This window comes from Vespa velutina, chromosome 8 (assembly GCF_912470025.1).
Source record: "Vespa velutina chromosome 8, iVesVel2.1, whole genome shotgun sequence".
Classification (NCBI taxonomy): Eukaryota; Metazoa; Arthropoda; class Insecta; order Hymenoptera; family Vespidae; genus Vespa; species Vespa velutina.
The window spans coordinates 7,475,453-7,499,600 of NC_062195.1; the positions used below are offsets into that span (position 1 = coordinate 7,475,453).

At 30.1% G+C, this 24,148-nt stretch overlaps 3 protein-coding genes across 19 annotated transcripts in view; 1 reads left to right on the forward strand and 2 right to left on the reverse strand.

Annotated features, from left to right (window-relative positions):
* Positions 1-889, reverse strand: part of LOC124951280 (CLIP-associating protein 1-A) — a 41,835-nt gene extending 40,946 nt beyond the window's left edge. For 6 of the 13 annotated variants that reach the window (XM_047499452.1, XM_047499449.1, XM_047499448.1 and 3 more), the window contains exon 1: positions 499-888. In XM_047499452.1, coding sequence (XP_047355408.1) covers positions 499-687 — 189 coding nt within the window. In that variant the 5' untranslated portion in view covers positions 688-888. Of the gene's footprint in view, positions 1-498 lie in introns of all 13 variants that reach the window. The other 7 variants (XM_047499447.1, XM_047499446.1, XM_047499442.1 and 4 more) reach the window with 3 other exon arrangements.
* A 2,619-nt stretch (positions 890-3,508) lies between these two features.
* LOC124950826 lies at positions 3,509-8,054 on the reverse strand. Of its 2 annotated transcripts, XM_047498164.1 has the most exons (11): positions 7,881-8,054; positions 7,272-7,334; positions 6,646-6,774; positions 6,430-6,564; positions 6,119-6,276; positions 5,725-5,790; positions 5,227-5,377; positions 4,955-5,155; positions 4,217-4,847; positions 3,864-4,131; positions 3,509-3,733 (listed from the first exon to the last, which is right to left on the reverse strand). In XM_047498164.1, exons 1-11 carry the CDS (start codon positions 7,953-7,955, stop codon positions 3,598-3,600), a joined length of 2,013 nt encoding a protein of 670 aa, XP_047354120.1. In that variant the 5' UTR covers positions 7,956-8,054; the 3' UTR covers positions 3,509-3,597. The 2 variants fall into 2 exon arrangements, with proteins under 2 accessions (XP_047354120.1, XP_047354121.1); XM_047498165.1 differs by lacking the exon at positions 5,725-5,790.
* Positions 8,055-8,950: 896 nt separating this feature from the next.
* The window catches only part of LOC124951261 (PTB domain-containing engulfment adapter protein 1-like), a 22,284-nt gene continuing 7,086 nt past the window's right edge, over positions 8,951-24,148 (forward strand). Inside the window, exons 1-2 of one of the 4 annotated variants that reach the window (XM_047499371.1) lie at positions 8,954-9,108; positions 12,531-12,613. The gene's annotated coding sequence lies outside the window, so the exon portion shown is untranslated. Of the gene's footprint in view, positions 9,109-12,530; positions 12,614-19,048; positions 19,333-24,148 lie in introns of those variants that run through there. The other 3 variants (XM_047499372.1, XM_047499370.1, XM_047499369.1) reach the window with 3 other exon arrangements.

Sequence of the window (24,148 nt, forward strand, 5' to 3'; positions counted from 1 at the left end):
TTTTTCTCTTAACCCTCTATAGACAGTTCTTTTTTTTTTTTATTCTTTGCTCCGTTTTAAAAGTTGCAAAAATAAATCTGTCATAAGAATGACCGATACCAATTGGAATTCGTCACGTAGAGACATCGCTTTATGATCGATGACGGCTATCCTTTTGCCATTTACGGAGCGTTTACGGGGTGTTCGCCTTTCCATGCTTATCCGCGCGTTTCCTACGGAGTCGCGAAGGAAAGGCGGACCATCAGACAAGGGGAGGAGACAAGAAGAGAACGAAGGAGGGAAGTAAGAAGGGTGAGGAAGGAAGGGAGAGAGAGGGAGAGAAAGAGAGAGAGAGAGAGAAAGAGAGAGAGAGAGAGAGAGAGAAAGAGGCTCGAAGATCCGTCGTGATCATCCAACGCGACCCAGACGCACCCACCCATCTATCTATCTATTTATTTATTTATTTATCTATTTATCTTTTAGAGAGATGATCGGTGTACAAAAAATCAATTTCCTTACCTTCGGATTGCCGTTGGTTAGCCATGGTATCACGTTGTCGATGAAGAGTCCGATGTCTTCACATTCGATGCTTTTATCCGGGTCACCCAGGTAGTTCAGTATCAAATCACCGACCGAAAGTTTTTTCTTTATATCCGTCGTGGACAGTAACGGCATAAAATCGTCCATGTCCCGCGGATTTCCCGACATGGCGCCCGATAGTACGTCTAAAATGATTGTAATCTCTATCAACGTACGAGCACTGCGATCATCGGCACCATACACGCGACGCCATCTTGATTTCACTGTCCTACCGTTTCTCTGTCTTTCTCTCTTTCCTTCTCTTACTCTATTGCTCTTTCTTTCTCTCTCTCTCTCTCTCTTTTTCACTTACTCTTTTTCGCACTCTCTCTCTCTCTCTCTCTCTTTTTCGCTCGAGCGACAACAGCGCCACTCTAGACACACGAGACATATAATCAAACTATTTTTCGATAGTATTATTCCTCGATATATTCGAATTGGCGCCTTTTATGATGTGACGTTCTTAAAGATAGGCTATTGTATTTCTCGACGACGATTTATCTTCGGTTGATAGTGGAAATAAACACACATATATATAATACGATCGGTCGGCCACTAAGAATATTTTAAGTTTACACTTTCGTTCATTCAGATTATTTACAGGATTGTGAAATATTATAAAGATATTTTTGCATAATGGTAAATAAACTTTTTTTTTCTATAAAATTAGTACTATTAAATTACTCCGTTTACATTTGCGATGATTTAATGAATATGTTTGTATATACATAGTTACATTTACATATACATTATTATATATTTACAATTATTATTAATAATTATGCTCTTGCGATAATCCGTAATGCTATAGCATATTAGTGAAGAAAATACTTGTTGAAGTCTATGATTCATAATTTACATTGAGAACAACAACATGATTATTAACTAATTTGCCTAAGTAGAGTCAAAAGGTTTTTACATTTAACTTTTATGATGGAAGAATCGTGCAAAGTACCTCCCTTCTTAGATAATGATTTCACAGAAATTATTACGATCTGTATAATATTGCCAAATAAAATTGTAAGAAAAAAGAATAATTTATCGTGTATTTTTTCTATAAGCCTCGTTTTGATAAAATAAAAATTATAAGTTTAAAGAGCTAACTTTAATAAGACACATTTATATAACATTTTCTGCTTAAGAAATTTCCAAATTTAGAGTATAATATCAGAAAAAATATAGTATTTCATAATTTTATATCAATTTAACTAGTTTATAAAAAAAAAATATGATAAGAAAATGTGTAGTAATTCTCATGATACTTCTTATAAAAATGTAATTGCCTCTTTTATAAAAACTGCTTTTCGTCTGTGTTTAAAATTTTAACTAATTGTGTTTTTCAGTAATTATATATCAATAATAAATAACATTTGTTAGTATGTTATATGTATGTTGTGTGTTGCATTTCTTTATCTACATTCGCACATACATACATATACATTATGTATACATTACATATATATTACTCTTTATAAATAGCATATTGCATGCACATTTTTGCAGTATTTATTACAATCCATATATGTTCCATCTTCATATTTAAAAATGCTAATAACTATATCACATCCCGCTGCGATAAAACTGGTAAAATCTGTTGTTTAAGATATATATTTTAAGTAATGTCATTTTACTATATTCTCTTGGACTAATCAATACGATTTTGTATGACTGGATCATTTCTTATAATAACTTTTAAGATTATATAAGCCATAATATGTAAAACTAAAGATATTTTTTGATAAATGTTCTGCATTGTACCTCTATATTTAAATAAATGTGCTTGTTAGAATTTTAAAAATCCTGACTATTTTTATCACTTCATTCTACCTGAGTATACAGGTTATTTCCAAATTGGTGTCACTAACTTTATAGGCGTATACTACACCTCAAAACTAAAAATCTTAATAAATACAAGTCTTTCTTACATATAATTGTAAATAATTATATGTATATTGCATATATATATATATATGTATATATAAGCAACTCCTCACATACATATGTATGTAAGAAATTGTTTTAGGGAGACTATATAACATCATTGACTAATGTCAATTACTTTAATGAATTATGATTAATAGAGATCTGTTCTATATATCTTTTAATGATAAAATATAAATACTTTTTCCAAGCACTTCACTGGTGATGAATAAGAGAGATTTTCATAAAATTTGAATTTAATACTTATGATAGTTTTATCGTCATTTTTGTGCTATGGAAAAAGAGGCATAAAAATTCTATTCTAATGTAATTTGTTTAAGGTTAAATTATAGTTACAAAGTTTCCTACTTTGTTGATTATTAATGTTTAATATATATTTTGTAATAGCTCTATATTTGCATCGTACAGCAGTTATTACTAATTTAAGCCAAAAATATAGAAGAGCACTGCAAATACAAAAACTGCGTACGATTAGCAAGAGCAATTTACGTAATTAATTAGATATTTATTTAATATTAATATTTACTATATATTGCTTGCTTTAACGAACTTTTTTCCTATGGTTTATTATACATTGAATGAATAGAAGATTAATGGAATGATTCTTAATGATTCTCTGATCAATGTACTTCAATTAATATATATATATATAATATATATAATATATAATATAATATATATATATATATATATATATATATATATATATTTGCATAAAATCTTTTAGGCTTTTTAGAATTATGATAATGTATTAAAGTACACACAGATTTAAAAATAGTAATTACTGGCACTAACAAGAAAAAAGCAAGTTCAAAAGTGCATATATAAATATTTTAAAAGACAATGCAATTTCACATTCTACCTTACAGACATTCATTATATATGAAATAGTATTTACAAAATAATATTCTATATGCACCATATTTTAATTAGTTCCTAGTCATAACTTAATAAAAAAAGAAACATAAAATAGTGGATTCACGTGTACAAATGAATTTCTAACAAAAAGTACTGCTTTGATATTATATAACGTTATTCAAATTTTGAACACTTTTCTTTTTTGCTAAAATAAGGTCAATATTAATAAGGAAAAGAAAGTTACTGTTGTTGCTGAAGCTGTTGTAATAAAGGACAGACTTCTACTAATGGTGTACCTAGAATCTCTTGACAAACTTGATTCATATCAGGTTCCATCATAAGAGATGATATTTGATCTTCTGTTAACATCTCCACACTAGATAAAAAAGACATAAAATTATTTACTAACAAATTATTATATAAACATATAAATGTCTATGTATATATGCAAACATAAGCATCATGCGTATATATATTTTTTTATGTTTTATAATTAACAAACTTACCTGGCTAAACTTTCACTGTCTGAAGTTTCTTCATCTGCATTGAGATAAGTCATAGTTTTTTCTAGAGGACTTGGAACTTTCTTTCCTTTCGATTCTAATTTTTCAAATTTTTCCTTATCTCTTTCACTTGTTTTTGGTTCACTAGAACGCCGTTCTGTTAGACCAGATATGTTTAGCATCATCATTCCATGATTTAATAATTCTTTGACTCGTTCTCCTGTTCCTCCACCCCATAACATATCCAAAGATTGCCTTCTGCTTGAATTAGCTAAAAAATAAAATATTTTACATATTTAAATCACCTTAATCATTGTATAAATAATATGAATTATTTAAAAGCTTCTGTAACATACCAGAACTACCATCACTCATTTCATTGGCAGCAGAACTTCGAGTAATCCAATTAGATAAACTACTATCCAGTTTACCCTTACTTCTTATTGATGGACTTCGTGTGACTTCTGCCCTCTTTTCTTCACTTAAACTAACTTCATTCGTTCGCGTCATCAAAGGTAATGATTTCTGTGAAACTAATCGTTTCCGATTATTTTGATCATTATGTAATGCTTGAATATTCACTGGAAGAATTGGAAGCTTGATATTTTCAGGGCTCAAATCCATTGGTAAAGGTTTATAAGGAATTTGATCTTCTTCATCGGAATAGATGTCGTTGTTGTAATAAATTTCATCCGGAGAATTGTTTAAACTAATTTCTGTCCATTCTTCGCCATTCTGTGTTACAGAATTTTTCTCATCGCGCACAGGTGATTGAATCTTAACCTTCTTTTCAATAGGAGATATAATGCTAGAAAGATCAGATAGACGAGATGTAGAAGAACTTGTATGATTTAATTGTACGATATGTTTCGTGTCAGTTGTGGCGATGCTTCGCGGACGGTCTCGCTTTATATATTTTCGAGGTTCTGTAGTTGAAAGATTCATATTATTTAGGCCCAAATATTCAGAAGATGGATTCCTCTCAATCTATAATAAATAATACATATGATTAATTTTAACAATAATTGAAAGTAATTTATAAGTTTGAAATAATATTATATATATATTATAAATTTTAAATATATATTATTTACTTTGGTAGGCACAAGACAAGGAGTACTTGGACTCATTCTATCAGGGAGACGTAAATATTCATCACTAGTATAATCTGTACTATCCGGTGAACCGGTTACACTTGAGTCAGTTGGAGTAGCTGTATTTGTCTGTATAGAAGAAGGATCTGTACCATCTCTTATATGTTTTCCATAATCATCTGCAGTATCACATTGCCTTGTCTAAAACGATTACAAATTTCTTAAATTATTTCCAATTATATAAATTTAAAAGATTATTTTATAATACTTACTCTATGTATCTCATCGCTAATACGTTCCAAATTTCTCAAAGCTTCTGCATATGTCATTTTAGCATCACCAACTGACCTCTCCAATACACTAACTTTCATCTTTTGTTCTTCCAACATTTGATTGAAATGTGCTTTCATTTCATAATAAGGCCTGCATATAATTTATGATTTAATGATAAATAATTGTTTATGATAATAATATAAAGTTTAATTATTTAAAATATTTAATTTGAAATTTATGGAGATTGATAGAAGAACCATAATTTACATTTTATATTTAATTTACAATACAAGAAAATGAAACATTTTCATTTTTTGCAGATACATATATTCATAAAGTGATTTTGATAATATAAATATTATATTAATATATTTATAAATATACCACTCATGCACAAACAGGATGACAATTCAAAAATAAAATTTCAAATGATGCTGGTTTAATAGCTCACACAAAATAAAATATAAAACAAAAAAAAGATTATCTATCCTACTTACAACATGAGCAAGTTGTGCCTGTAGGCGATACTGTTTATCAGAAGCAAGCTGCGACGTGCACCCATACTGCCAACATGAATATAACCAAAAGACATAAATATTCTAACATCTATATAAAAAATCATATCTACATTCAAGAATATTATATTAAATATAATTGGTGGAGAAAAAGTAAATGCAAACACTACCAAATACAAAAGGAAAAAAGTATATATAAAAAGAAATATAAAAACTTGATAATAATATATAATCAAGACACTTTTGTCAAATAAAGGGTTCTAGCTTATTAAATTAGCTGGGTTGTTTGTTTAAAAATGCAATAAATTCCATGCAATAATAATATCATTGAAATAGTAAACAATACTTTAACACATAAATTAACAGTTATTCATACCTTGACTTGGCAATAGCACGTTTCAATTCTCGTTGTAATCTTTGGACTTCATGTTCTGCTTTATGGTACAACGCAGTCGTATGCCTATGTTCTGCCTCAGAAAGAGCTCGTTCATGTTCTGACTCATTAACTCTAGCTGTTGCATGATTTAACATTTCCTATATTTATGTTCAATGAAAGATTACAAAAGTAGAGATCTTTGTATTTACTATAACTTATTTATCAATATTTTGCATTTAAACTTTAAATACATATATATATATATATATATATATATATATATATATATATATATATGTATATATATATACCTGCCACGCATGATCAAAACATCTCCCTTCTGTTCTTAATCCCTCTTCGGCTAAATATACCATCTCTTTGGCAGCTGCATGTTGACTATTGGCTCTTTCAAATCTAATTGCAGCCTTTTGTGTCTCTTGTAAAGCCTACGATATATTATTATTTATCTATTATATAATTTATGTAATAATATTATATGTTATTATAATTATTATTCTTATAGTTACTTCTTTTGCTTTAAATCTAGCATCATAATAAGGTCTAGATTTTTCAATACAGGCTCCAAGTTTCTTAGCCAGAGAATCAATTTTAATAGTAGATTCACACAATAACTCCCTGAATGTGGCCCTTGCTTCCTAAAATAAAAATAAAATATATATTTGCTAGTATTTGTTTATATATATATATATATATATATATATATATATTTTTTTTTTTTTTTTTTCAAACATAATTATAACAAAACAAATTATTTATGAATGGAATCTAATGTATAATATAAAGCAATGTAAAATACATGTATCGTAATTTATCCTGATAAGGCAAATCAGTACAAAGTCTCACGTCATGAATAGTTTCTTTAGCTGTCATTGTGATAAACGACTATGTAGATGATCATCTTCATGAGCTATTATCCATTTTGCCTGTATGCTATACATCAATCACTTCAATGAAATCTAGTCAGAACTCGTTTCAAAACTTGCAATTAATTTGAACCTTTGAAGAATACACGTTTTCTAATTTAAACTTTAGTTAAATTAAAAAAAAAAAATAAAAAAAAAAAAGATAAAAAAAGAAAAAAGTGGATAATAAAAATTCAAAGCATGGTCATGTACATTTTTATTATACTCACATCCAAATCGACTTCAAGTTTATTGATATCATCAGTAGCTGTGTTCAATCTTTCAAGTTCAATCTGTAATAATTATTACAGCGATATAAAAATTAACATGTATGTAAAGTCATTATGAATGTACAGTAATATGTAACATATTGTTACATACATGATAAAATTAAAAAAATTAGAAAAGATATCTAAGTAATTTGTAAACATAATGAAAACGATTGAGATATTTAATATTTTCTTCTCTTTCCTTTTTTTCTTATTTCATTTTATTTTAATACAATTTACTTATGTAACGATAAATAACAAATTTACCGTCATAATTTGTCTCGTGCCAATTGTGATAAAACAGTTTCCATAGAGAAAATGGAGGGGGTGGAGAAGAAACTAAATGCATCGACCATATTTTCTAACGTAACAAATGACATACAATCGAATAAAATTAGAAAATACATATCGGGCTTGTACAATAATTTAAACACGGTACGAATGTATCTTGACGTGTAAAAACACAGTCGATAAAAGCTGCTGATCGCATAATACGGAAATGTCAATGTCGTAAACGCCTGATCGTGAAAGCCATGACACTCTGTTTGTTTAAGAGAAAAATTGTCTTACCTGTACTCTAGGATCCACCGCATCGTCAACACGATCAGAATCATCATCACATTCCTTTTGTACACGTCCACTCATAATTAAAGCTAAAAATGAATTTTATTTACAATTTTTCATGGCACCTATATCGTCTGCTACATATCAGGTAGCCATGTTGGATGTTAGAACATATCCGCAGGGCCGTGCGTAGATCGTTCTACTAATCGACGATTACTTAAGACATTAAAATATAAACCAAGGACTTTTTTTAAAAACGACAATATGTATAATATTATTATCTATCTATTGTAAAAATATACTAGAATATTCGATTATTTTAATTCGATATAAAATTTGTTAGATCATTTTCGAATAAATCATTTAAAATTTTAAGCACGAGGTCAGGGTCAATTTTTATGTATGTATGTTTCAAATCGAAGATACACAGATTTGCGACAATCATACAGTTAGGAACGATCTAACATGGAGCAGAATTATCATACATATAGACGTCAACAATGTCGAATCATACGATAATTGAATGAAACGTGCTTGAATGTTATAAAATCAGAACAAACTAAAAGTTATTCGCATGGAAACGTTGAATTTTTCACGTAATACGTTATTCAGAAAGTTATGCGTTATACGTAACACTGTGTATTTACTTATATTTGACATCGTTATTTGAATTGCAAAAATAAATCTTCGAGCGTCAAATGTTAATCATTTCAATATGACAAGAAGGAGGAAGATAACGAAATATGAAAATAGATATGAAAACAAATTTCTTCAAGGCTATCTATATTTTATTTATAACAAAGCAAATTGGAACATTTTAAGGTGCAACAAGGAGCATCTCATTCGATAATTATGAAAAAGAAAAAGAGAAACGGTAAGACAAAAAGAAGAGGAAAGAAAGAAAGAAAAACGATAAAGATTCTCATTTCTCTATCGAAGTTACGAATTTGAATGTTCGCGCGGTTTTGCACGACCGTATAGGCATCAATATGGTGGCGATAGAAGTAAAAACTTGACTACGTGAATAGAGGGCACTTCAGCGGCGCGATACAGCTGGTCCGTTCGACTCCTGAAACCAAATTGTTTCTCATTCGTTTCGGTGAGTTCTTCACTGTCGGAGCAAGTGAACATATTACGAGTAGACAAACAGGCAGCGGCAATAGGTAGGTTGTGGAAACGTCAAAAAGTAAAGGTTGGAGAATTGGACGAGAATCCTCCTCGAACGTTGTCAACGGTGAGTGTAAAAAAAAAAATATATATACATACGTATATATATATATATATATATATACACATATATATGTATATATATATTTACTTTCACTTCCCTTCTCGATTATAATACCCTTGTTTCCGGTCTCGAATGGAATTTCTTCTTCTTCTTCTCTCTCTCTCTCTCTCTCTCTCTCTCTCTCTCTCTCTTTCTCTCTTTCAATTTTCTTTTATTTTCTTTTATTTTCTTTTCCTTAACATTCTTTACCGGCTTAACAAAGAAACCGCTTAGCTTCTCTGAAGTCTAAGAAAATTTAGTCAGTGGAGAACGAGAAGAAAGGGAAAAGAGCTTTCGAAGCGTGCCAGCGAACTGGTGACTTTCTATTTCGGCATTTTTACGCATATCTATGGTATTGAGGAGCGGGGGGTAACTAGAGTTAAAGAAAGGATGGGAGGGAGGATTCGAGATAAATCATGAGAGCGAGGATGCAACTAGCCTATGAAGGTCCTTCCATCATTGGGTTTCGCGGTCGAAATATGGATCCATATTATCGATAATTCGATAGTTGTTGTTCTATGTAAGCTCGATTGTTTTACCGTATAAATTTTTTTTTTTTTTAATCCTGCTTCATCTCCCTTATTTACTATTATAAATCTTCTCTTTCTATCTCTCTCTCTCTCTCTCTCTCTCTCTCTCTCTCTCTCTCTCTCTCTCTCTCTCTCTCGCTGTCTCGCTCTCGCTCTTTCTTTCTCTTTCTCATCTCTCTCCTCTTTTCTTTCTTTGATTTATTTTGTATTTTCTATATTACCTCATTCGACCTTCACAAGACTAAAGATAAATATTTACAATGACGAGATAGATAGCTTTTGAAAAAGCGCGCGCGCGATTACTTTCAAATATAATCTTCGGCTAATCTCGATTGTTTCCGATTCACGAACGAACGAACGAACGACGAACTCGTGAAAAACAAATGACTCTCTCGGCTATTCTTCCACGAATACTTTCATTTTTATCGTTCAATAAAGAAACGCTTTTCTTTCTATCGAAGAAAATTCTTTTTAAAGAAAAAGAAAAAGGAAAAATATTCGAGGAATCCAACGGAGTTCAAGAAGAAAAGGAGTGAAAGAAAGAAACAAAGAAAGAGAGAAAGAGAGAGAGAGAGAGAAATCAACAAATTTTTTCTATGAAAGAATTATCATTTTTATACATTAAATTGGCCTTTGAGAATGCGTACTCTCTTAACTGATACTTTCGCGAGTTACTTTTACATTTTATAATGTCGTTGAAACGATCGATCTCTTAAGCGAATGGAATGTTGTAGGTGATATGCGAGAGAAACTGCATATTTCCTCGATGTAACTATGTATGACAAGTATGTATGTGTATATGTATATACATATATATATATATATATATATATATATATATATATATATATATGTACGGATGCATATACTTTCCCAGTAGGTTAAGAAGACATGGAAAAATGACGAGCGAAGGTCATGAAAAAGTAATTACGCGCGATAAATGACCAAGTGGTATATCTTGATATAAGGAGAGGGAAAGAGGAAGGTTTTACGGAAGATAAAGAAAAAAAAAAAAGAATAAAAAAGAGATGGTAGAGAAAGAGAAAGAGAACAAAGAGAACGGGGATTCTTTTTTGTTTTTCTTTTTCTTTTTTTTTCCTCCGTAATGAAAATAGAAAGCGGGTTAATGTACGTATAAGAAAGATTTTCAATGTCATGGTTACGCAAAACGGAAGGTTACACGTGTACGAGACGTAGTACTTCATTTCGTTGACATTGTAAGTACAAATCATTAAAGAATCTATTCGAGCTAGTTCGATTTTCTCTAATTGTCCTATTGTCGAACAAAGAGAACGAGAGTATATATATATATATATATTTTGTTTTTCTTTTTTTTTTTGTTTTTTTTTCTCAAAAAAATCAACGACGGAAACGATTGGCTTTTAAATCATCGACAATATGTTGAAACGTTCTTTATGAACTTTTTCTATTTTACAATTTTCATTATCGAAACACTCGATCGACGTATTAAATATTTTTAAATATCATTCTCATCGAAATAGATATTTAAAATACATGTGATATTGTAAAATATTAATTACGTTGATATCATCGTTTCCAAAGCTCATATGGCTCGAATTTCGTTGGCCATAGGAGGTTGTTAAGATGAGTCAAGGACGAGTATAGTGAAAAATATACATTCGCTCTCGTCGACGTCATCAGTGGTAACTACAAATGTCAAAAGCTATCTTACAAAGTGTACTTGTTGCCATCGCCCTCCCTTCTCTTGCCCCTCCCTCCCACTCCACCCTACCAGCAACATCTTCAGTGCTCTCTCCCTCCTCCCTCCGTTGCCATCATAACTATGGTAAAGAAACATCTCTTCTAGGAGAAATTTGTGTCGTTAAGCATCAGTGACTCGACTCTTTTCATGATTTTTGCAAGCAGTGCGATATATTTCGACGTGACGTCCATTTTCGTTAAAGCACGAAGAGCACACTCTGTTTATGTGTGTTTATATATGTATGTATGTGTGTGTGTGCGTTTGTCCGTATCTGTCTATCTGTATGTTGTATATATGCGCGTGTGCGTATGCATGGGTGTATGTATTCACGTACATATCACGTATGTTTCATGTTGCTCGTGAAAGTATTTGTAAACTCTTTCCATTCGACTAGGTTTCGTTGGTGCGCAAGTTCGATGATTTGCAATTTTCTGCTTTTTCTTAAAGAATCGTTCTCGCTTATTCGCACGGTGAATTCTCCAAACTGCAATCATTTAAAATTTTCATCCAAGCGAAAATATAGATATATGTATTGCGGATAATGTCTTTCGATATGGTTCCAATTGTTTATGACTGTAATCTTTTTTTCTTCTTTTTATATTCTTTTTCTTTCTTGTTTTCTTTATTATCATCAACATCATCATTATCATCATTATTTTTCATGCATCAACGTCGCACAGAACTCAGTCGTATCTTTTCCTTTTTTTATCGCATCTATATTTTCAATTGATTTTCAAGATAGAACATAGAGGGAAATATATATTAATTTTCATTGATATATTTTATGTCGGAACGGCGATCAACGTTAACGCGATTAATATTGAAAATAAAAATTCCATTGATATCTTCTTCCTTTTGATTATGTTATTATTCGTTCGACATATTATGACGTCGTGCAATTTTAAAAGGCACGATTATGGTATTATGCGATTACAAAACTTCATTTGTGTTTTCTTTCAATCGTAACAATCATCGAGGCGTATACGTTCATTACGTCGATTATGTAACGATAAGAAACGTTCGTTGGTCTCGAAAAGAGGTCCTTTTGATTTTTCTATGATGAAAAACTTATTCTTTTCAATTGACCCTTCGAACTTACTTATTTATTTATATTTATATTTATATTTACATAGAAGAACGGAAGATCGAGCTGGTCGAGAAAGTGCAGGTTGGCTTGATTGTAGGGTGTGCACATCCGCGAGCAAAATCCTTTTACGTAAGTTACCTTCTCGCTTTGAGATTAAAATCACAGTGTAAAAGCTGTTAGCATGAACTATGGAATGTTGCTCATCGCTTGGCACCTGGTCACATTAGTCATTATTTTTTTCCTTTAAAATAAGAAAATATATGCACCGAAAAATTGTCTTATCGAACAATGTACAACATTTATTTGCTTATTTACACCGTTAACCGTTAACTTTAATTTAACTATTTATTTATTCTGGTCCGTTATTTTTAATAGTTTTATCGGTATTTAAAATAAATGGTACATATTCTATAATAAAATATCAATGACTGACAAATCTTAATCATTTATGTCGATCAAAATATTTTAATGGGATGTTATTTATTTCGGGGTCAGTATTTTTAAACGTTTAATCAGTATTTCAAATAAATTGTTGACCTTCATAATAAAATATCTTTATGTAATACTAATTAATCAATGTCGACTCTTAATTGTTTATATCGATTAAAATATTTGTATATTAATGATCATTTATTTTATAATATATTTATTATTAATTAATAAAAATACTGAGCGAATAAATAATAATATTAATATAATATATCACTTGCCAGTAATTAAATAATTAAATATCATTATCAATTAAATGTCATTATCTAAAAAGAAAAGAATCGTTAATGAATTTAAATCCATACGATTATTCAATATATTATTTCGGGCAACAGTTACGGTAAAATATCAATTGTTTTCATATTCGATGATATTTACATATGTATGTAAATATCAGTGCGATTATACGATTCAATGAAATAATTAGATCATGAAGTTGTCAATAAAGAACGAGATTATGAAAGCATTAATCTATATTTATCGTGATTTCGTAACTTTAGAAAGATCTCTTATTTATTGAAATTCAAATGATTCAAACATATTATATATATATATATATATATATATATATATATATATATATATATATGCTCTTATTTACGTATACTATTTTCGTGTTACTTTCGATCCCATTTTTAGTATATTCGGCATCACGTTTGTTTTCATTTGGTGAATCCTAACCGAGCGAAACACTCACGTTTATCTTGCAGCAAGCACCGAAGTGTTTCGTTGGTTGGTTGCTTGGTTGGTTGCTTGCTTGCTTGCTTGGTAGCGCATCTTGGGAACAGGTTAGCAGCTGCGGACACCATACGGCAGGTATATATACATACATGCATACGTACGTACGTACGTACGTACATGCATACATAGCTCGTTTCATTCTTCCATTTACTTATTGCTTCCGATGTATTAACCTTCTTTTTATCTATCTCATCACGATAGAAGCGAGTTACGTTCCATAGTATAATAAAGACTATTTTCAAGGTTAAAATTCTTGAATAGTGTCAAGAAATTCGATCGAATACGATAAAAATTATTCCGAATGAAAAATGTGTTAGCACATTATCTTCTTATCACCCATTAAATAAGCTACTTAGAATGTATTATTTTGTGACCTCATAGGTCTACAAATTTTGCGTGATTTTATAATATTATTACACAGAGTAAGCGAATGCTTTCAATTTGAAGAGAGGAGGAGAACAATGAGATACAATGGGCGTTCTAGTGCCATAGAAAATATGTGTATTTATCGTAATCCGTGACGTGTTGAAATTAGCGATTATTTCTTTTCCTTTTTCTTTTTTTAAGCGAATCTTTTTATACGAATCAATTTCGTTAGTCTTACTTTCACTAACAATAATAGCGATATCGTAAAGGAAACTGAATTGTTTCGATTATGATATAAGCGATAGGTTCGATATTATCTGATCTCGTAAATGGCATGTAGACGATAATAATTTGCTAAATGTCACTTATGTATAATTAAATTTGATTATTTCATTCTAAATTTTAGAATATTCTATGTTATACAATATATACATATCTTACACATACACATACATATATATATATATATATATATATATATATATATATATATATATATATTATATGTATCATATATAGTATAACGTTTTTCAAACTTATCCTATGCCAGAACATCTTACAAATTAGGAAATTTTAACGTAATACCTTGGTTATTTTATAGATTATGTATATAATCTATATAAACGAAACTAATAAATGCAAGAGTTAAGAAAACAAAACGAACATTTATTCTCCAAATTATAATTATATTTAAAACAAATTGCATAAACAAGATATCGACTTTCAACGGAACATAATTTGAGAAATTCTGACACAGTAATGCAGTAATATTTCGTATTAATTTTAGCCCTAGAAATGGAACGATTTGATTTATTTTATTTTATCTGTTAATTGTCGGTACGTTACATAAAATCATTCATTGTTTTTTATTGAGAAAAAGATCTTTCTCTCTTCGTAATACCGGTCGTGTAATTGCTGTTGCTCCCGTTGAAAGTAATGACGTAGTCACACTTAGCTTTTCTATTATGCATTCTCGGCACATCCGTCGAATAAAAAAAAAAAAAACAGGAAAAGAAAAAAGGAGTCACAATAGAGACGCCCGGTATGTACAAATCGCAGAGACACAACGATACATCACGTAGTCGCGATGCACCGCCCGTACAGATACGCGTAATCTTGTTAGCCATTTCCTGCGTATTGAAATTCTCGAAATTACTGAGAAAGATTTATCTCTCTCTCTCTCTCTCTCTCTCTCTCTCTCTCTCTCTCTCTCTCATATAAACTCTCTTTCTCTGTCTCTCTCTCTCTCCCTTTTCCTCTTTCCCTCTCTCTCTCCTTTGATATGCGATTTAGTTATCGAATGGGCGGATATAACATTTCACAAAAGAGCTTTAATCCTATATAACCCAATGTTTGTTTCTCTCTTCAGAAATATTATATAATATTAATATTATGATATAACTTATGTCATTATAGTTACTAATAGTATTAATTACTAAGTTATAACCAGTACAATTATGTTATACTAATTACTAAGTTACAAATAGTACAGTTATTTCATACTAATTATTTCTTTACTAAGTTACAACTACTACAGTTATATTATACCAATTGTAAGTATGATTAGTATAGTTATGCATTATATAAAGTATAGATATAAACTATACCAAATATAAGTTATATCATATACATCCATAACATATTAAATATAATTACTATTACACTATCATTGTAAAAGTATACTAATATACTAAGTATAACATACTAATATATTATATTATATTAGTATACTTTTATTATTATTAATATATTATATACTAAGTATATAAGTATTATACTGGTATAGTTACTAATCCAGTTACTAATATAGTATAATTTACATTAAAAAAAACAAAAAAAAGAAGAAATATAAAAAACTTATTAATTACTATGTTATAACTAGTACAGTTATGTTATATTATGCTACGTATAAATATAAATACAACTATACTAAATATAAGTTATACCATACATGACTGTACTATAAGTATATATATATATATGTATATATATATATATATATATATATATATATATATTAAATATATAACAATTATACTAATATAGTATATAACTACTAGTAAGGTATAATATATTTAAAAAGAAAAGAAAAAAAAGAAGTATTAAAATTTTCAATAAGGAACAACGCATTTTTGTTGATGATAAAATGAAGTAAAATTTTTAAACAATTAAATGTCTATGTATGATATAAATGCATAACTTTAAAGTTATGTGATGTTGTAGAGGTTTAATCGAAAATTAGAGAGAGAGAGAGAGAGAGAGAGAGAGAGAGAGAGAAAGAGGGAGAGACGAATATCACACCTCTTAAAATGGAGATTAACGTAGCACGTCAGTCGAGATAGTTCGTTTCCTCTCATCGATACGCTCGATTAAATTTTGCTTACGCACGTTGATAATCCAGTTTTGACGACAGTTACATTATAAAACGTAATAAATATTGTACATGGTTATATGTATGTGACCATAGATAGATAGGATGGAAAAGGCGAATCGAATCAGTTACTTACATTACTTTCCCCACTTTCGCGTGTGCTCGCGCGCACACGCAGTCTACGTTAAACTATTCGTTGAAGGAGACTAACGAGTAAACCGAATGGCGAGCAATTCGAGAGTCTTTTTACTAGCAATTCGGTATTGTCACGATAGAGAGTGAAACCGGAACTCGAGAAAGTTCATAAACAAACGATTGAGACTCGTAGAAATACGAAACTGGAAAGAAACTTTTTATATTTTTAACGTATGTACATATTAACGTATGTATATGTGTGCATATATATATATATGCGTATTACGTACCTATGTAAAAGTGTTATCCTTGAAAAATCACTATAATTATTTTTTATCAGTTTTAATTTCTAATTTGAAATAGATATATGTCCGTTTTTCTCAATCACGATTTTGTAGAAATTATTATATTTTTGAAAAGTGCACTTCTAAGAAATCGTAAGAGGAAAGATGAAAACAACGATTGCGTGCTATCATCTCTCTGGTATTTGATTGTATAATGAATGGGAAGAGAAAACCGGTTCTTCTCTCTTTTTTTTCTTTATTTTTTTTTTTTTATTTTTATCTCTTTTGTTTCTTTCTTTCTTTTTTTTTCTGTATCATCAATATGATCATATTTCAATATCTGTCGATATTGGAATACATCTTCGTTAATTACTTCGTTTGTTTTTCATCATCGTCATCTTTATTTTTGTTTTATAGAAATATTACCAATTTATTTTGTTGAACTTTAAGTTTGACCCGTTTGTTAATGACATTTCTTATATATACCTTTTTGATTGCGTATTTATTTATTTCCACGATGTAACGAAGATCGGTGTGGGAATTTTTGACGGGCTTAAAAAACCCGTTACCCATTGTGAATCGAATACCTAATAAGTTTGGTTGCATAGTGTCCGTTGATTCCCAATCCGTTTGATAGGACATATAACCTGTTTACGTTTTCTTTCGACGAAATTTCATCAGTGATTTATGCTTTTATTTTGGCGAATTTTTGCGAGAACAACTTTACTGCGTACATATTGAATAAATACATACATACATACATGTATGTATATATACATACATATATGTATGTGTGTGAAAATATTTCGAGATTTTACTAGTTAAATTTTATTGTCAAGAATATACTTCTTTCCTCTTTTATCTTTTTTCTTTTTTTTTTTCTTTTTTTCCATCGTCTCTTTTCTCATAGAAGAAAATTCACGAGTATTTTTATATTATAGATTAGAAGTTAGAAAAGACCGCTCTGTTATTCGAGTCTTATTACGAAGTTACTCTTCAAAGAGCAGTACTATTTTGCCGACGGGATTTAGCTCGCGTATTTAGCACAACGAACATTCAAAGAGTTTAAACGATAAGATCATCGACATTATACCTCTTATACGAGCGATAGTTTATAAGAAGTTATATACATATGTATTTGCATAAAAATTCATACATATGCGAATAACGAGGAAAACGATTGAAGAAAATTTTTTCCGAGTTTCCTTTATCTATTTATATTTTGAAATATTGAGAACCACTAATGATGATCATTTCAATGTATATACATACAAATATATATATATATATATAAAAGTATATAAATACATAATTACGTACTATAAAATTCTTTGTTCAAATTAAGGAAAGAGAAACGTATTGAAAATTGTTTTGAAATGAAACAGAGTCGTTTGTTTGTTTGTTTTGCTTTTTTTTTTTTATAATTAGATGTAAAGTCTATTCCGTAACTGTATTGTACAGTTGTTTTCAAATACGAACTAACATTGTTAGATGTTACATGTCGACATTAAAATCGTCGCGACAGACTATGAATGAGACACGTTCGTCTCTCGCCAATAATACATCTTTCTTTGAGCTGGTTCTTTCCTTGATAAGGAACGAACCGTTCAATGAGGGAAGAGGACGAACGACGACGTTGCTCTCGGCCGTGGCTGGTACCACCATCCTCTATCCCTTCTCGTTCTACCGGATCGTCTACCAACACTGATCTCCTCTAGTGTATCCATGTATGCTCGCATATCGTCGCGGTTAATACGTCTCACAATCAATCTTTTTTATTTATTTTCTCTTATAATATTCCAATATCTAAAGTCCATCTTATGATATAGAATTTCATAACTCTTAATAGAACAAAATCAATGGATACGAATGACTTTAGACCGATCGTAAAATTTCTTTCCAGTTACATGCGCGCGGACGAAGTTCGTTTCATAAAAAAAAAAAGAAAAAAAAAGTTATATATATATATATATATATATATATATAAATATTAATTTTTTGTAATATACGATAAAAACAAACTGATGAAATCAAACAGACCAGATGATAATAGCCTTTTATTATTGTAGAAATATAATAAGAGACCTGCGTTATATTAAACTAAGGAATCGTTCTCCGCATGGTGGCGACAGTATCGCGTCAAGGACCGCGCCGACGCCATTACCGCCTCTTCCCACTTGCATTAGTCTCTTGCGAGCCGTCGGTTAGTGCGGAAGCGGCTCGTATCTTACTCTCTTTCTCTCTTTTTCTTTTTTTCTTCACTCTTCGGATTATGTAGTTATCTTATTATACTTGTTCCTTTTTCTCTTTTATCTTTTCTTTTTCTCTTTCTCTATCATTCTTTTCGTATATTTTCACTTGTTTTATACGATATCGTGTCATTGATATTGTTTAGTGCGTTTCATGCAAATTAACATTTGAAGAATTTGATGAATTTCTTCATACCGGCGAAATAGTTTTAGGTGAGTTAAGTTTTTGTATATATATTTATATATATATATATTTTTTTTTTCTACGATAGATATATAATTAAAAAATATCAAACAGGAAATTTAAAAAAAAGCTATAGGAAAGTTGTAAAATGATACAGTTTAGTGCCCACATCATAGTACTTAGATAAGAATATCCTGTTTCTAGTTATCGTTTACCTTTGAAAGTTCGTTGGACAAATGATCCGAAGGAACCGCTCGGTTATTGGCCGATAAGTTATATCCAATGAAATTAATCTTCGCCGTTGCATAAATTATTTAATTATTTACTTACTTAATTATTTACTTACAAATGATTGATTTATTTTTAACTTTAAATGAATTTCATAAGACACCAATAACGATGCCAATAACACGAAATGTTCGTGATAATGAGAAACAGAGTAGAAGCAATTAACACTCTTAACGACGAGTTTCGAGTGTTCAATATCCACGATGTTATTTAGTTTCATAAAATTTCATAGATAGAGAAAATAAATAAACGAAAAAAGAATGAAGAAAAATATAAGATCGAAATATTCGTCTCTATGATATTCCGGAAAAAAAGGAATAGTTAACTCGAGGCTCGGAATAAATCTAGGTCCGCGTCACCCTAGCGACTAGTTACTGTCCGCGACGACTCTTGCGCGACCCAGAAACATTCTCTTTTCTTTCTCATCGCTTCCTCGAGGGCAATAGAACGCGATTGCGCGTACTTACTTGCATCGAAGTTCAAAGTGTCTAGCGACTAACAGTTATATTACTATTTTTTCACTTCTTTTCTTTTTTTTTTTTTTTTTTTTTTTTTTTCTGTTTATTTGCTTTTCTCTCTCTCTCTCTATCTTCCCTCTCTCTGTCTCTATCTCTCTCTCTTTATTTTTCTTTTTGTCTCTTTCTCGGCGACCAACATCGAGGTCACCGCCATATTAACCTCCCCGCAATACACGCGAACTTATCATCGTTGCATTTAACCGACTTCGTTTATATCAAAGTTGGAAATCGAATATTAGATTTTCCTCAAATATAATAGAATATTGTTTGGAGTAAATACTTTTTCGTTCTTTGTTTTTTGTTTTTTTTTTTCTCCAATTTTATAATTTATTCGATTACCAAATAATTCTCGAATGTTATATTTTTCGATTCTATTTGAAGTATATATTATGTTATAAGTATGTATTATGTATTAGTATTCCTCTCACTCTCTCTTTTCTTCTCTTTTTTTTGTACGATGAAAATTGTCATCCTGTTTAATAACAGCACTTCTGATGCATATTTATGAGAGAGATCTAACAAATTATTGATCCGCATAATGAGCAATATAATTTGTTAGAATAGCGAGTTAATAATTATTTACAATTAATGAGATATAAATTATTCATTTTCGTTCGATTCAATCGCTTCTTTCTTTTTATCTTTGCTTTCTATACTTCGTTCAGTTATGCAAATAAATAAAATTTTATTTTTATAGTAATCTAGGTCGATGCTATCAATGATTAATTATAAGACGACGTTTGTCGGAAAATTCATTTTCTGACAATAATATTAATCATATCTTTGTTGGATTTTTTTCTTCTTTTTTCTTCTTTTTCTTTATCTTTTTCTTTTTCTTCTCCCCCATTAATCGAAGGAACCTCATTTGCGGTTAATTTATTTTCATCGTTGAACGAAGAAGGAGCACACCCGGAAACACTACTTTCGCTTTTTAATGCAAAACTTTCGTTTGTATTCGCGATTGGTGCAACGTTAATAAACAGACGATGATATCTTTTCTATCATTTCACTTATTGTGAAAGAAGAAAAAAAGAAACAAAAATTTCAACATTTAACGTATGATCATGACAAAAGAAAAAAAAAACATGTATATAAGTTTAGGTTAAGAAGTTATCGAAATTTCTGTAATATTTCATTTGTGTTTTTTCTCGTCGGTATTTTCAATTTACGATTTACGATTAAACGAAGTTCAAAAACCAACACGTTAATTAATACTTTCTAGAATCATATTGTTTTAATCAAAAACGATTAAATAAGATAAATTCATAAAAGGATTTAATTATTTTTATAAATTCATAAATTAAGGTTCGAAATTTATTCATACACGCTTAAAGGTGTATAAATAAATATAAACTTTAAAGATAAATAATGCCATTCTTTGATCATGTTTATTTGTGAGAACGTTAGAGAACTCTACGAAACTTTTTCCTTCGTTCCGTTTGTAGTTAAATGTGAAGAAAAACATTAACGTAATAAACCCACACAACTGTATGTACAAACGCCTACATTTAACTATCCTCATAATTCATAATAAGAAAGTAGAATAAAGTCTGTGTACCTTCGTTTAAAGGCACATCTAGAGCGAGAATGGAGAATGTAGGGAAGAGGAGAAAAAAGGGGAGAAGATAGAGAGAGAAAGAGAAAGAGAGAGAGAGAGAAAGAGGAAAGGGTAAGAGGGGGTGTATACTTACTTGGCAGTAGTCGAATTACGAGAGCAAATTATCAAGGCGAGTGTTATACTACTATGTATCAAGAAATAGTGATGTGTTAGAATTGTTAGCGTGTATTTTACTCGTACGAACGCTTATTATTAGATATTATATTATTATTAATATCTTGTTATTATTATCTTATTATTATTATTTATTATCATTAGAGGAAAAAAGTATTTTTTGTCATTTAATTTAAATTGTATTTTATTTTATATATTTTAGAGTTAATTAAATTGAATTTTTTTTATTTCTTTTTAAAGTTAATTCAATTGATATTTTATTATTATTTTTTTATTTATTTTATACATTTAAAAGTTAATTTAATTGATATATATATATTCTCTCTTTTTCTCTCTATCTATGTGTGCGTGCGCGCGTGCGTGCGCGCATATTCCTTTCTCCATCCATGAAAACAAAAATAAATATAGAAAATTCATACATAAAATCTTGTTACAGTTTGCTAATATTTCATATAACAAAAGGCAGGATGCATATTACAACCACTATTTACGAAAATATTTGTATTTTACTGTGACACGTATATGCGTACATATATATATATATATATATATAAAAAGATCACGTATATATATATAAAGATTATTAGTTTTCCATAGACGACGAGCTCGGGATGTGGGTCAGACAGACCGCAATACTTTTCTAAATGGTTCGCCATAGTATCGTATCGACGTTATAAAGACTCGAGAGAAAGTGCGAGCAGACATTTTCTAACTGACCGCATCCGTTGTAAAAATTAGAGACTATCCCAGGTTTTACCTAGCTGAACGTACATACGTGTACATACATTCTTTAATTTTAACTTTTTTTTTCTTCTTTATTTTTTACTAACAAGCGAAATGAACGACTTGTTCTCGCGTTAGATTAGTTTGTAATTCATAAATAGTATCAAACTTGCCGTAGTTACTCTTTGTTTCCATTAAAATTGTACATTTTTTTTCCAAACTATAATATGTTATTATAGAAAAATAAGGTATGATTAATGACTTTATATGTACCTACGTTAATGATATAGAGTCAGTGCTTCTCAAATTCTATGTGCCACGATTAAATTTTTAATTTAAACGTGAAATCGATCCTAACCTTTCCGTAATCACGAGGAAATTGATTAGTATTCAAGAGTTTTTTCGTAAAATATGATTACGAGTTCGAATAATAATGTAATTGACAATCGTATTTTTAAAATAATGTGGATTGACTTTTGATCTTTATCGAGACTCGTAAAAAAAAAACGGTACAATTATAAATCGTATTTATTGGATGATACGAAAGGAACGATTTGAGAAACGCTGATCCCAGAAAGAATATCGCAAAAAACAAATAGTCAGACGTTATCTATCTTTATCTCTCTTTCTTTCTCTCCGTATCTTTCGTTCTCTTATACATCTTGCTCGGCTTCGTAATAGTTCTATTAACGGTATGTAGCTGAGATCGAATTAACGTAGATAATAATTGCTTTCGCAGAGAGGCGATGATGGGCGTCAGTAAAAGCTCGCTTATGCACGTGACGCCGCGTACCGCTTCGGAGGAGTTTCACCTTGAACGTTATGCAAGCTAGCATTAACATACGCATACCTATGTTATAGGGTTAACGCATAGCGCATAGAGAGAAACTCTACGAGTCCTATTCTATAAACGGCACTGCAGTTCTTCGGATGCAGCGAATGTCACTGCTACGAGACTGTGGTTTTCTTTCTTTCTTTTTCTCTTTCTCCCCTCTTTCTCTCTCTCTCTCTCTCTCTTTCTCTCTCTCTATCTATCTATCTATCTCTCTCTTTCGCATCGAAAGCAAGATCTTTTTCTAAGAAACCTCTCGAGAACGGGTTATACTCGAGATGCGATAAATTCCATGGCGCTTCACGACGCAGTCGATGATCTTGTCTCTTCAGGTTGGTTCACATATATATATCTATGTATGTGTATATATATATATATATATATATATATATATATAGAGAGAGAGAGAGAGAGAGAGAGAGAGAGAGAGAAAGAGAGAAAGGTGCAAGTATTATGAAGGATTAGTTTCTATCGCAAATATGAACGTTTTATTTTATTTTATTTTATTCGTTTTTCGTTTTTTTTATATAAATTATATTTATTATATACAATATATATATAATACACTAATATTAATATATATATATATATATATATATATTAATATTTAATTTATAAAATTACGATTGGACGAACGATCGATCGATTTTACGGATTCAAATTTTTAATCATCGATCATAGATCCTATCTGAATTGATTCATTTGCCTCGTGCAATTTAAGAAAAGATGGCGTCGAATAAAGATGACGTTGA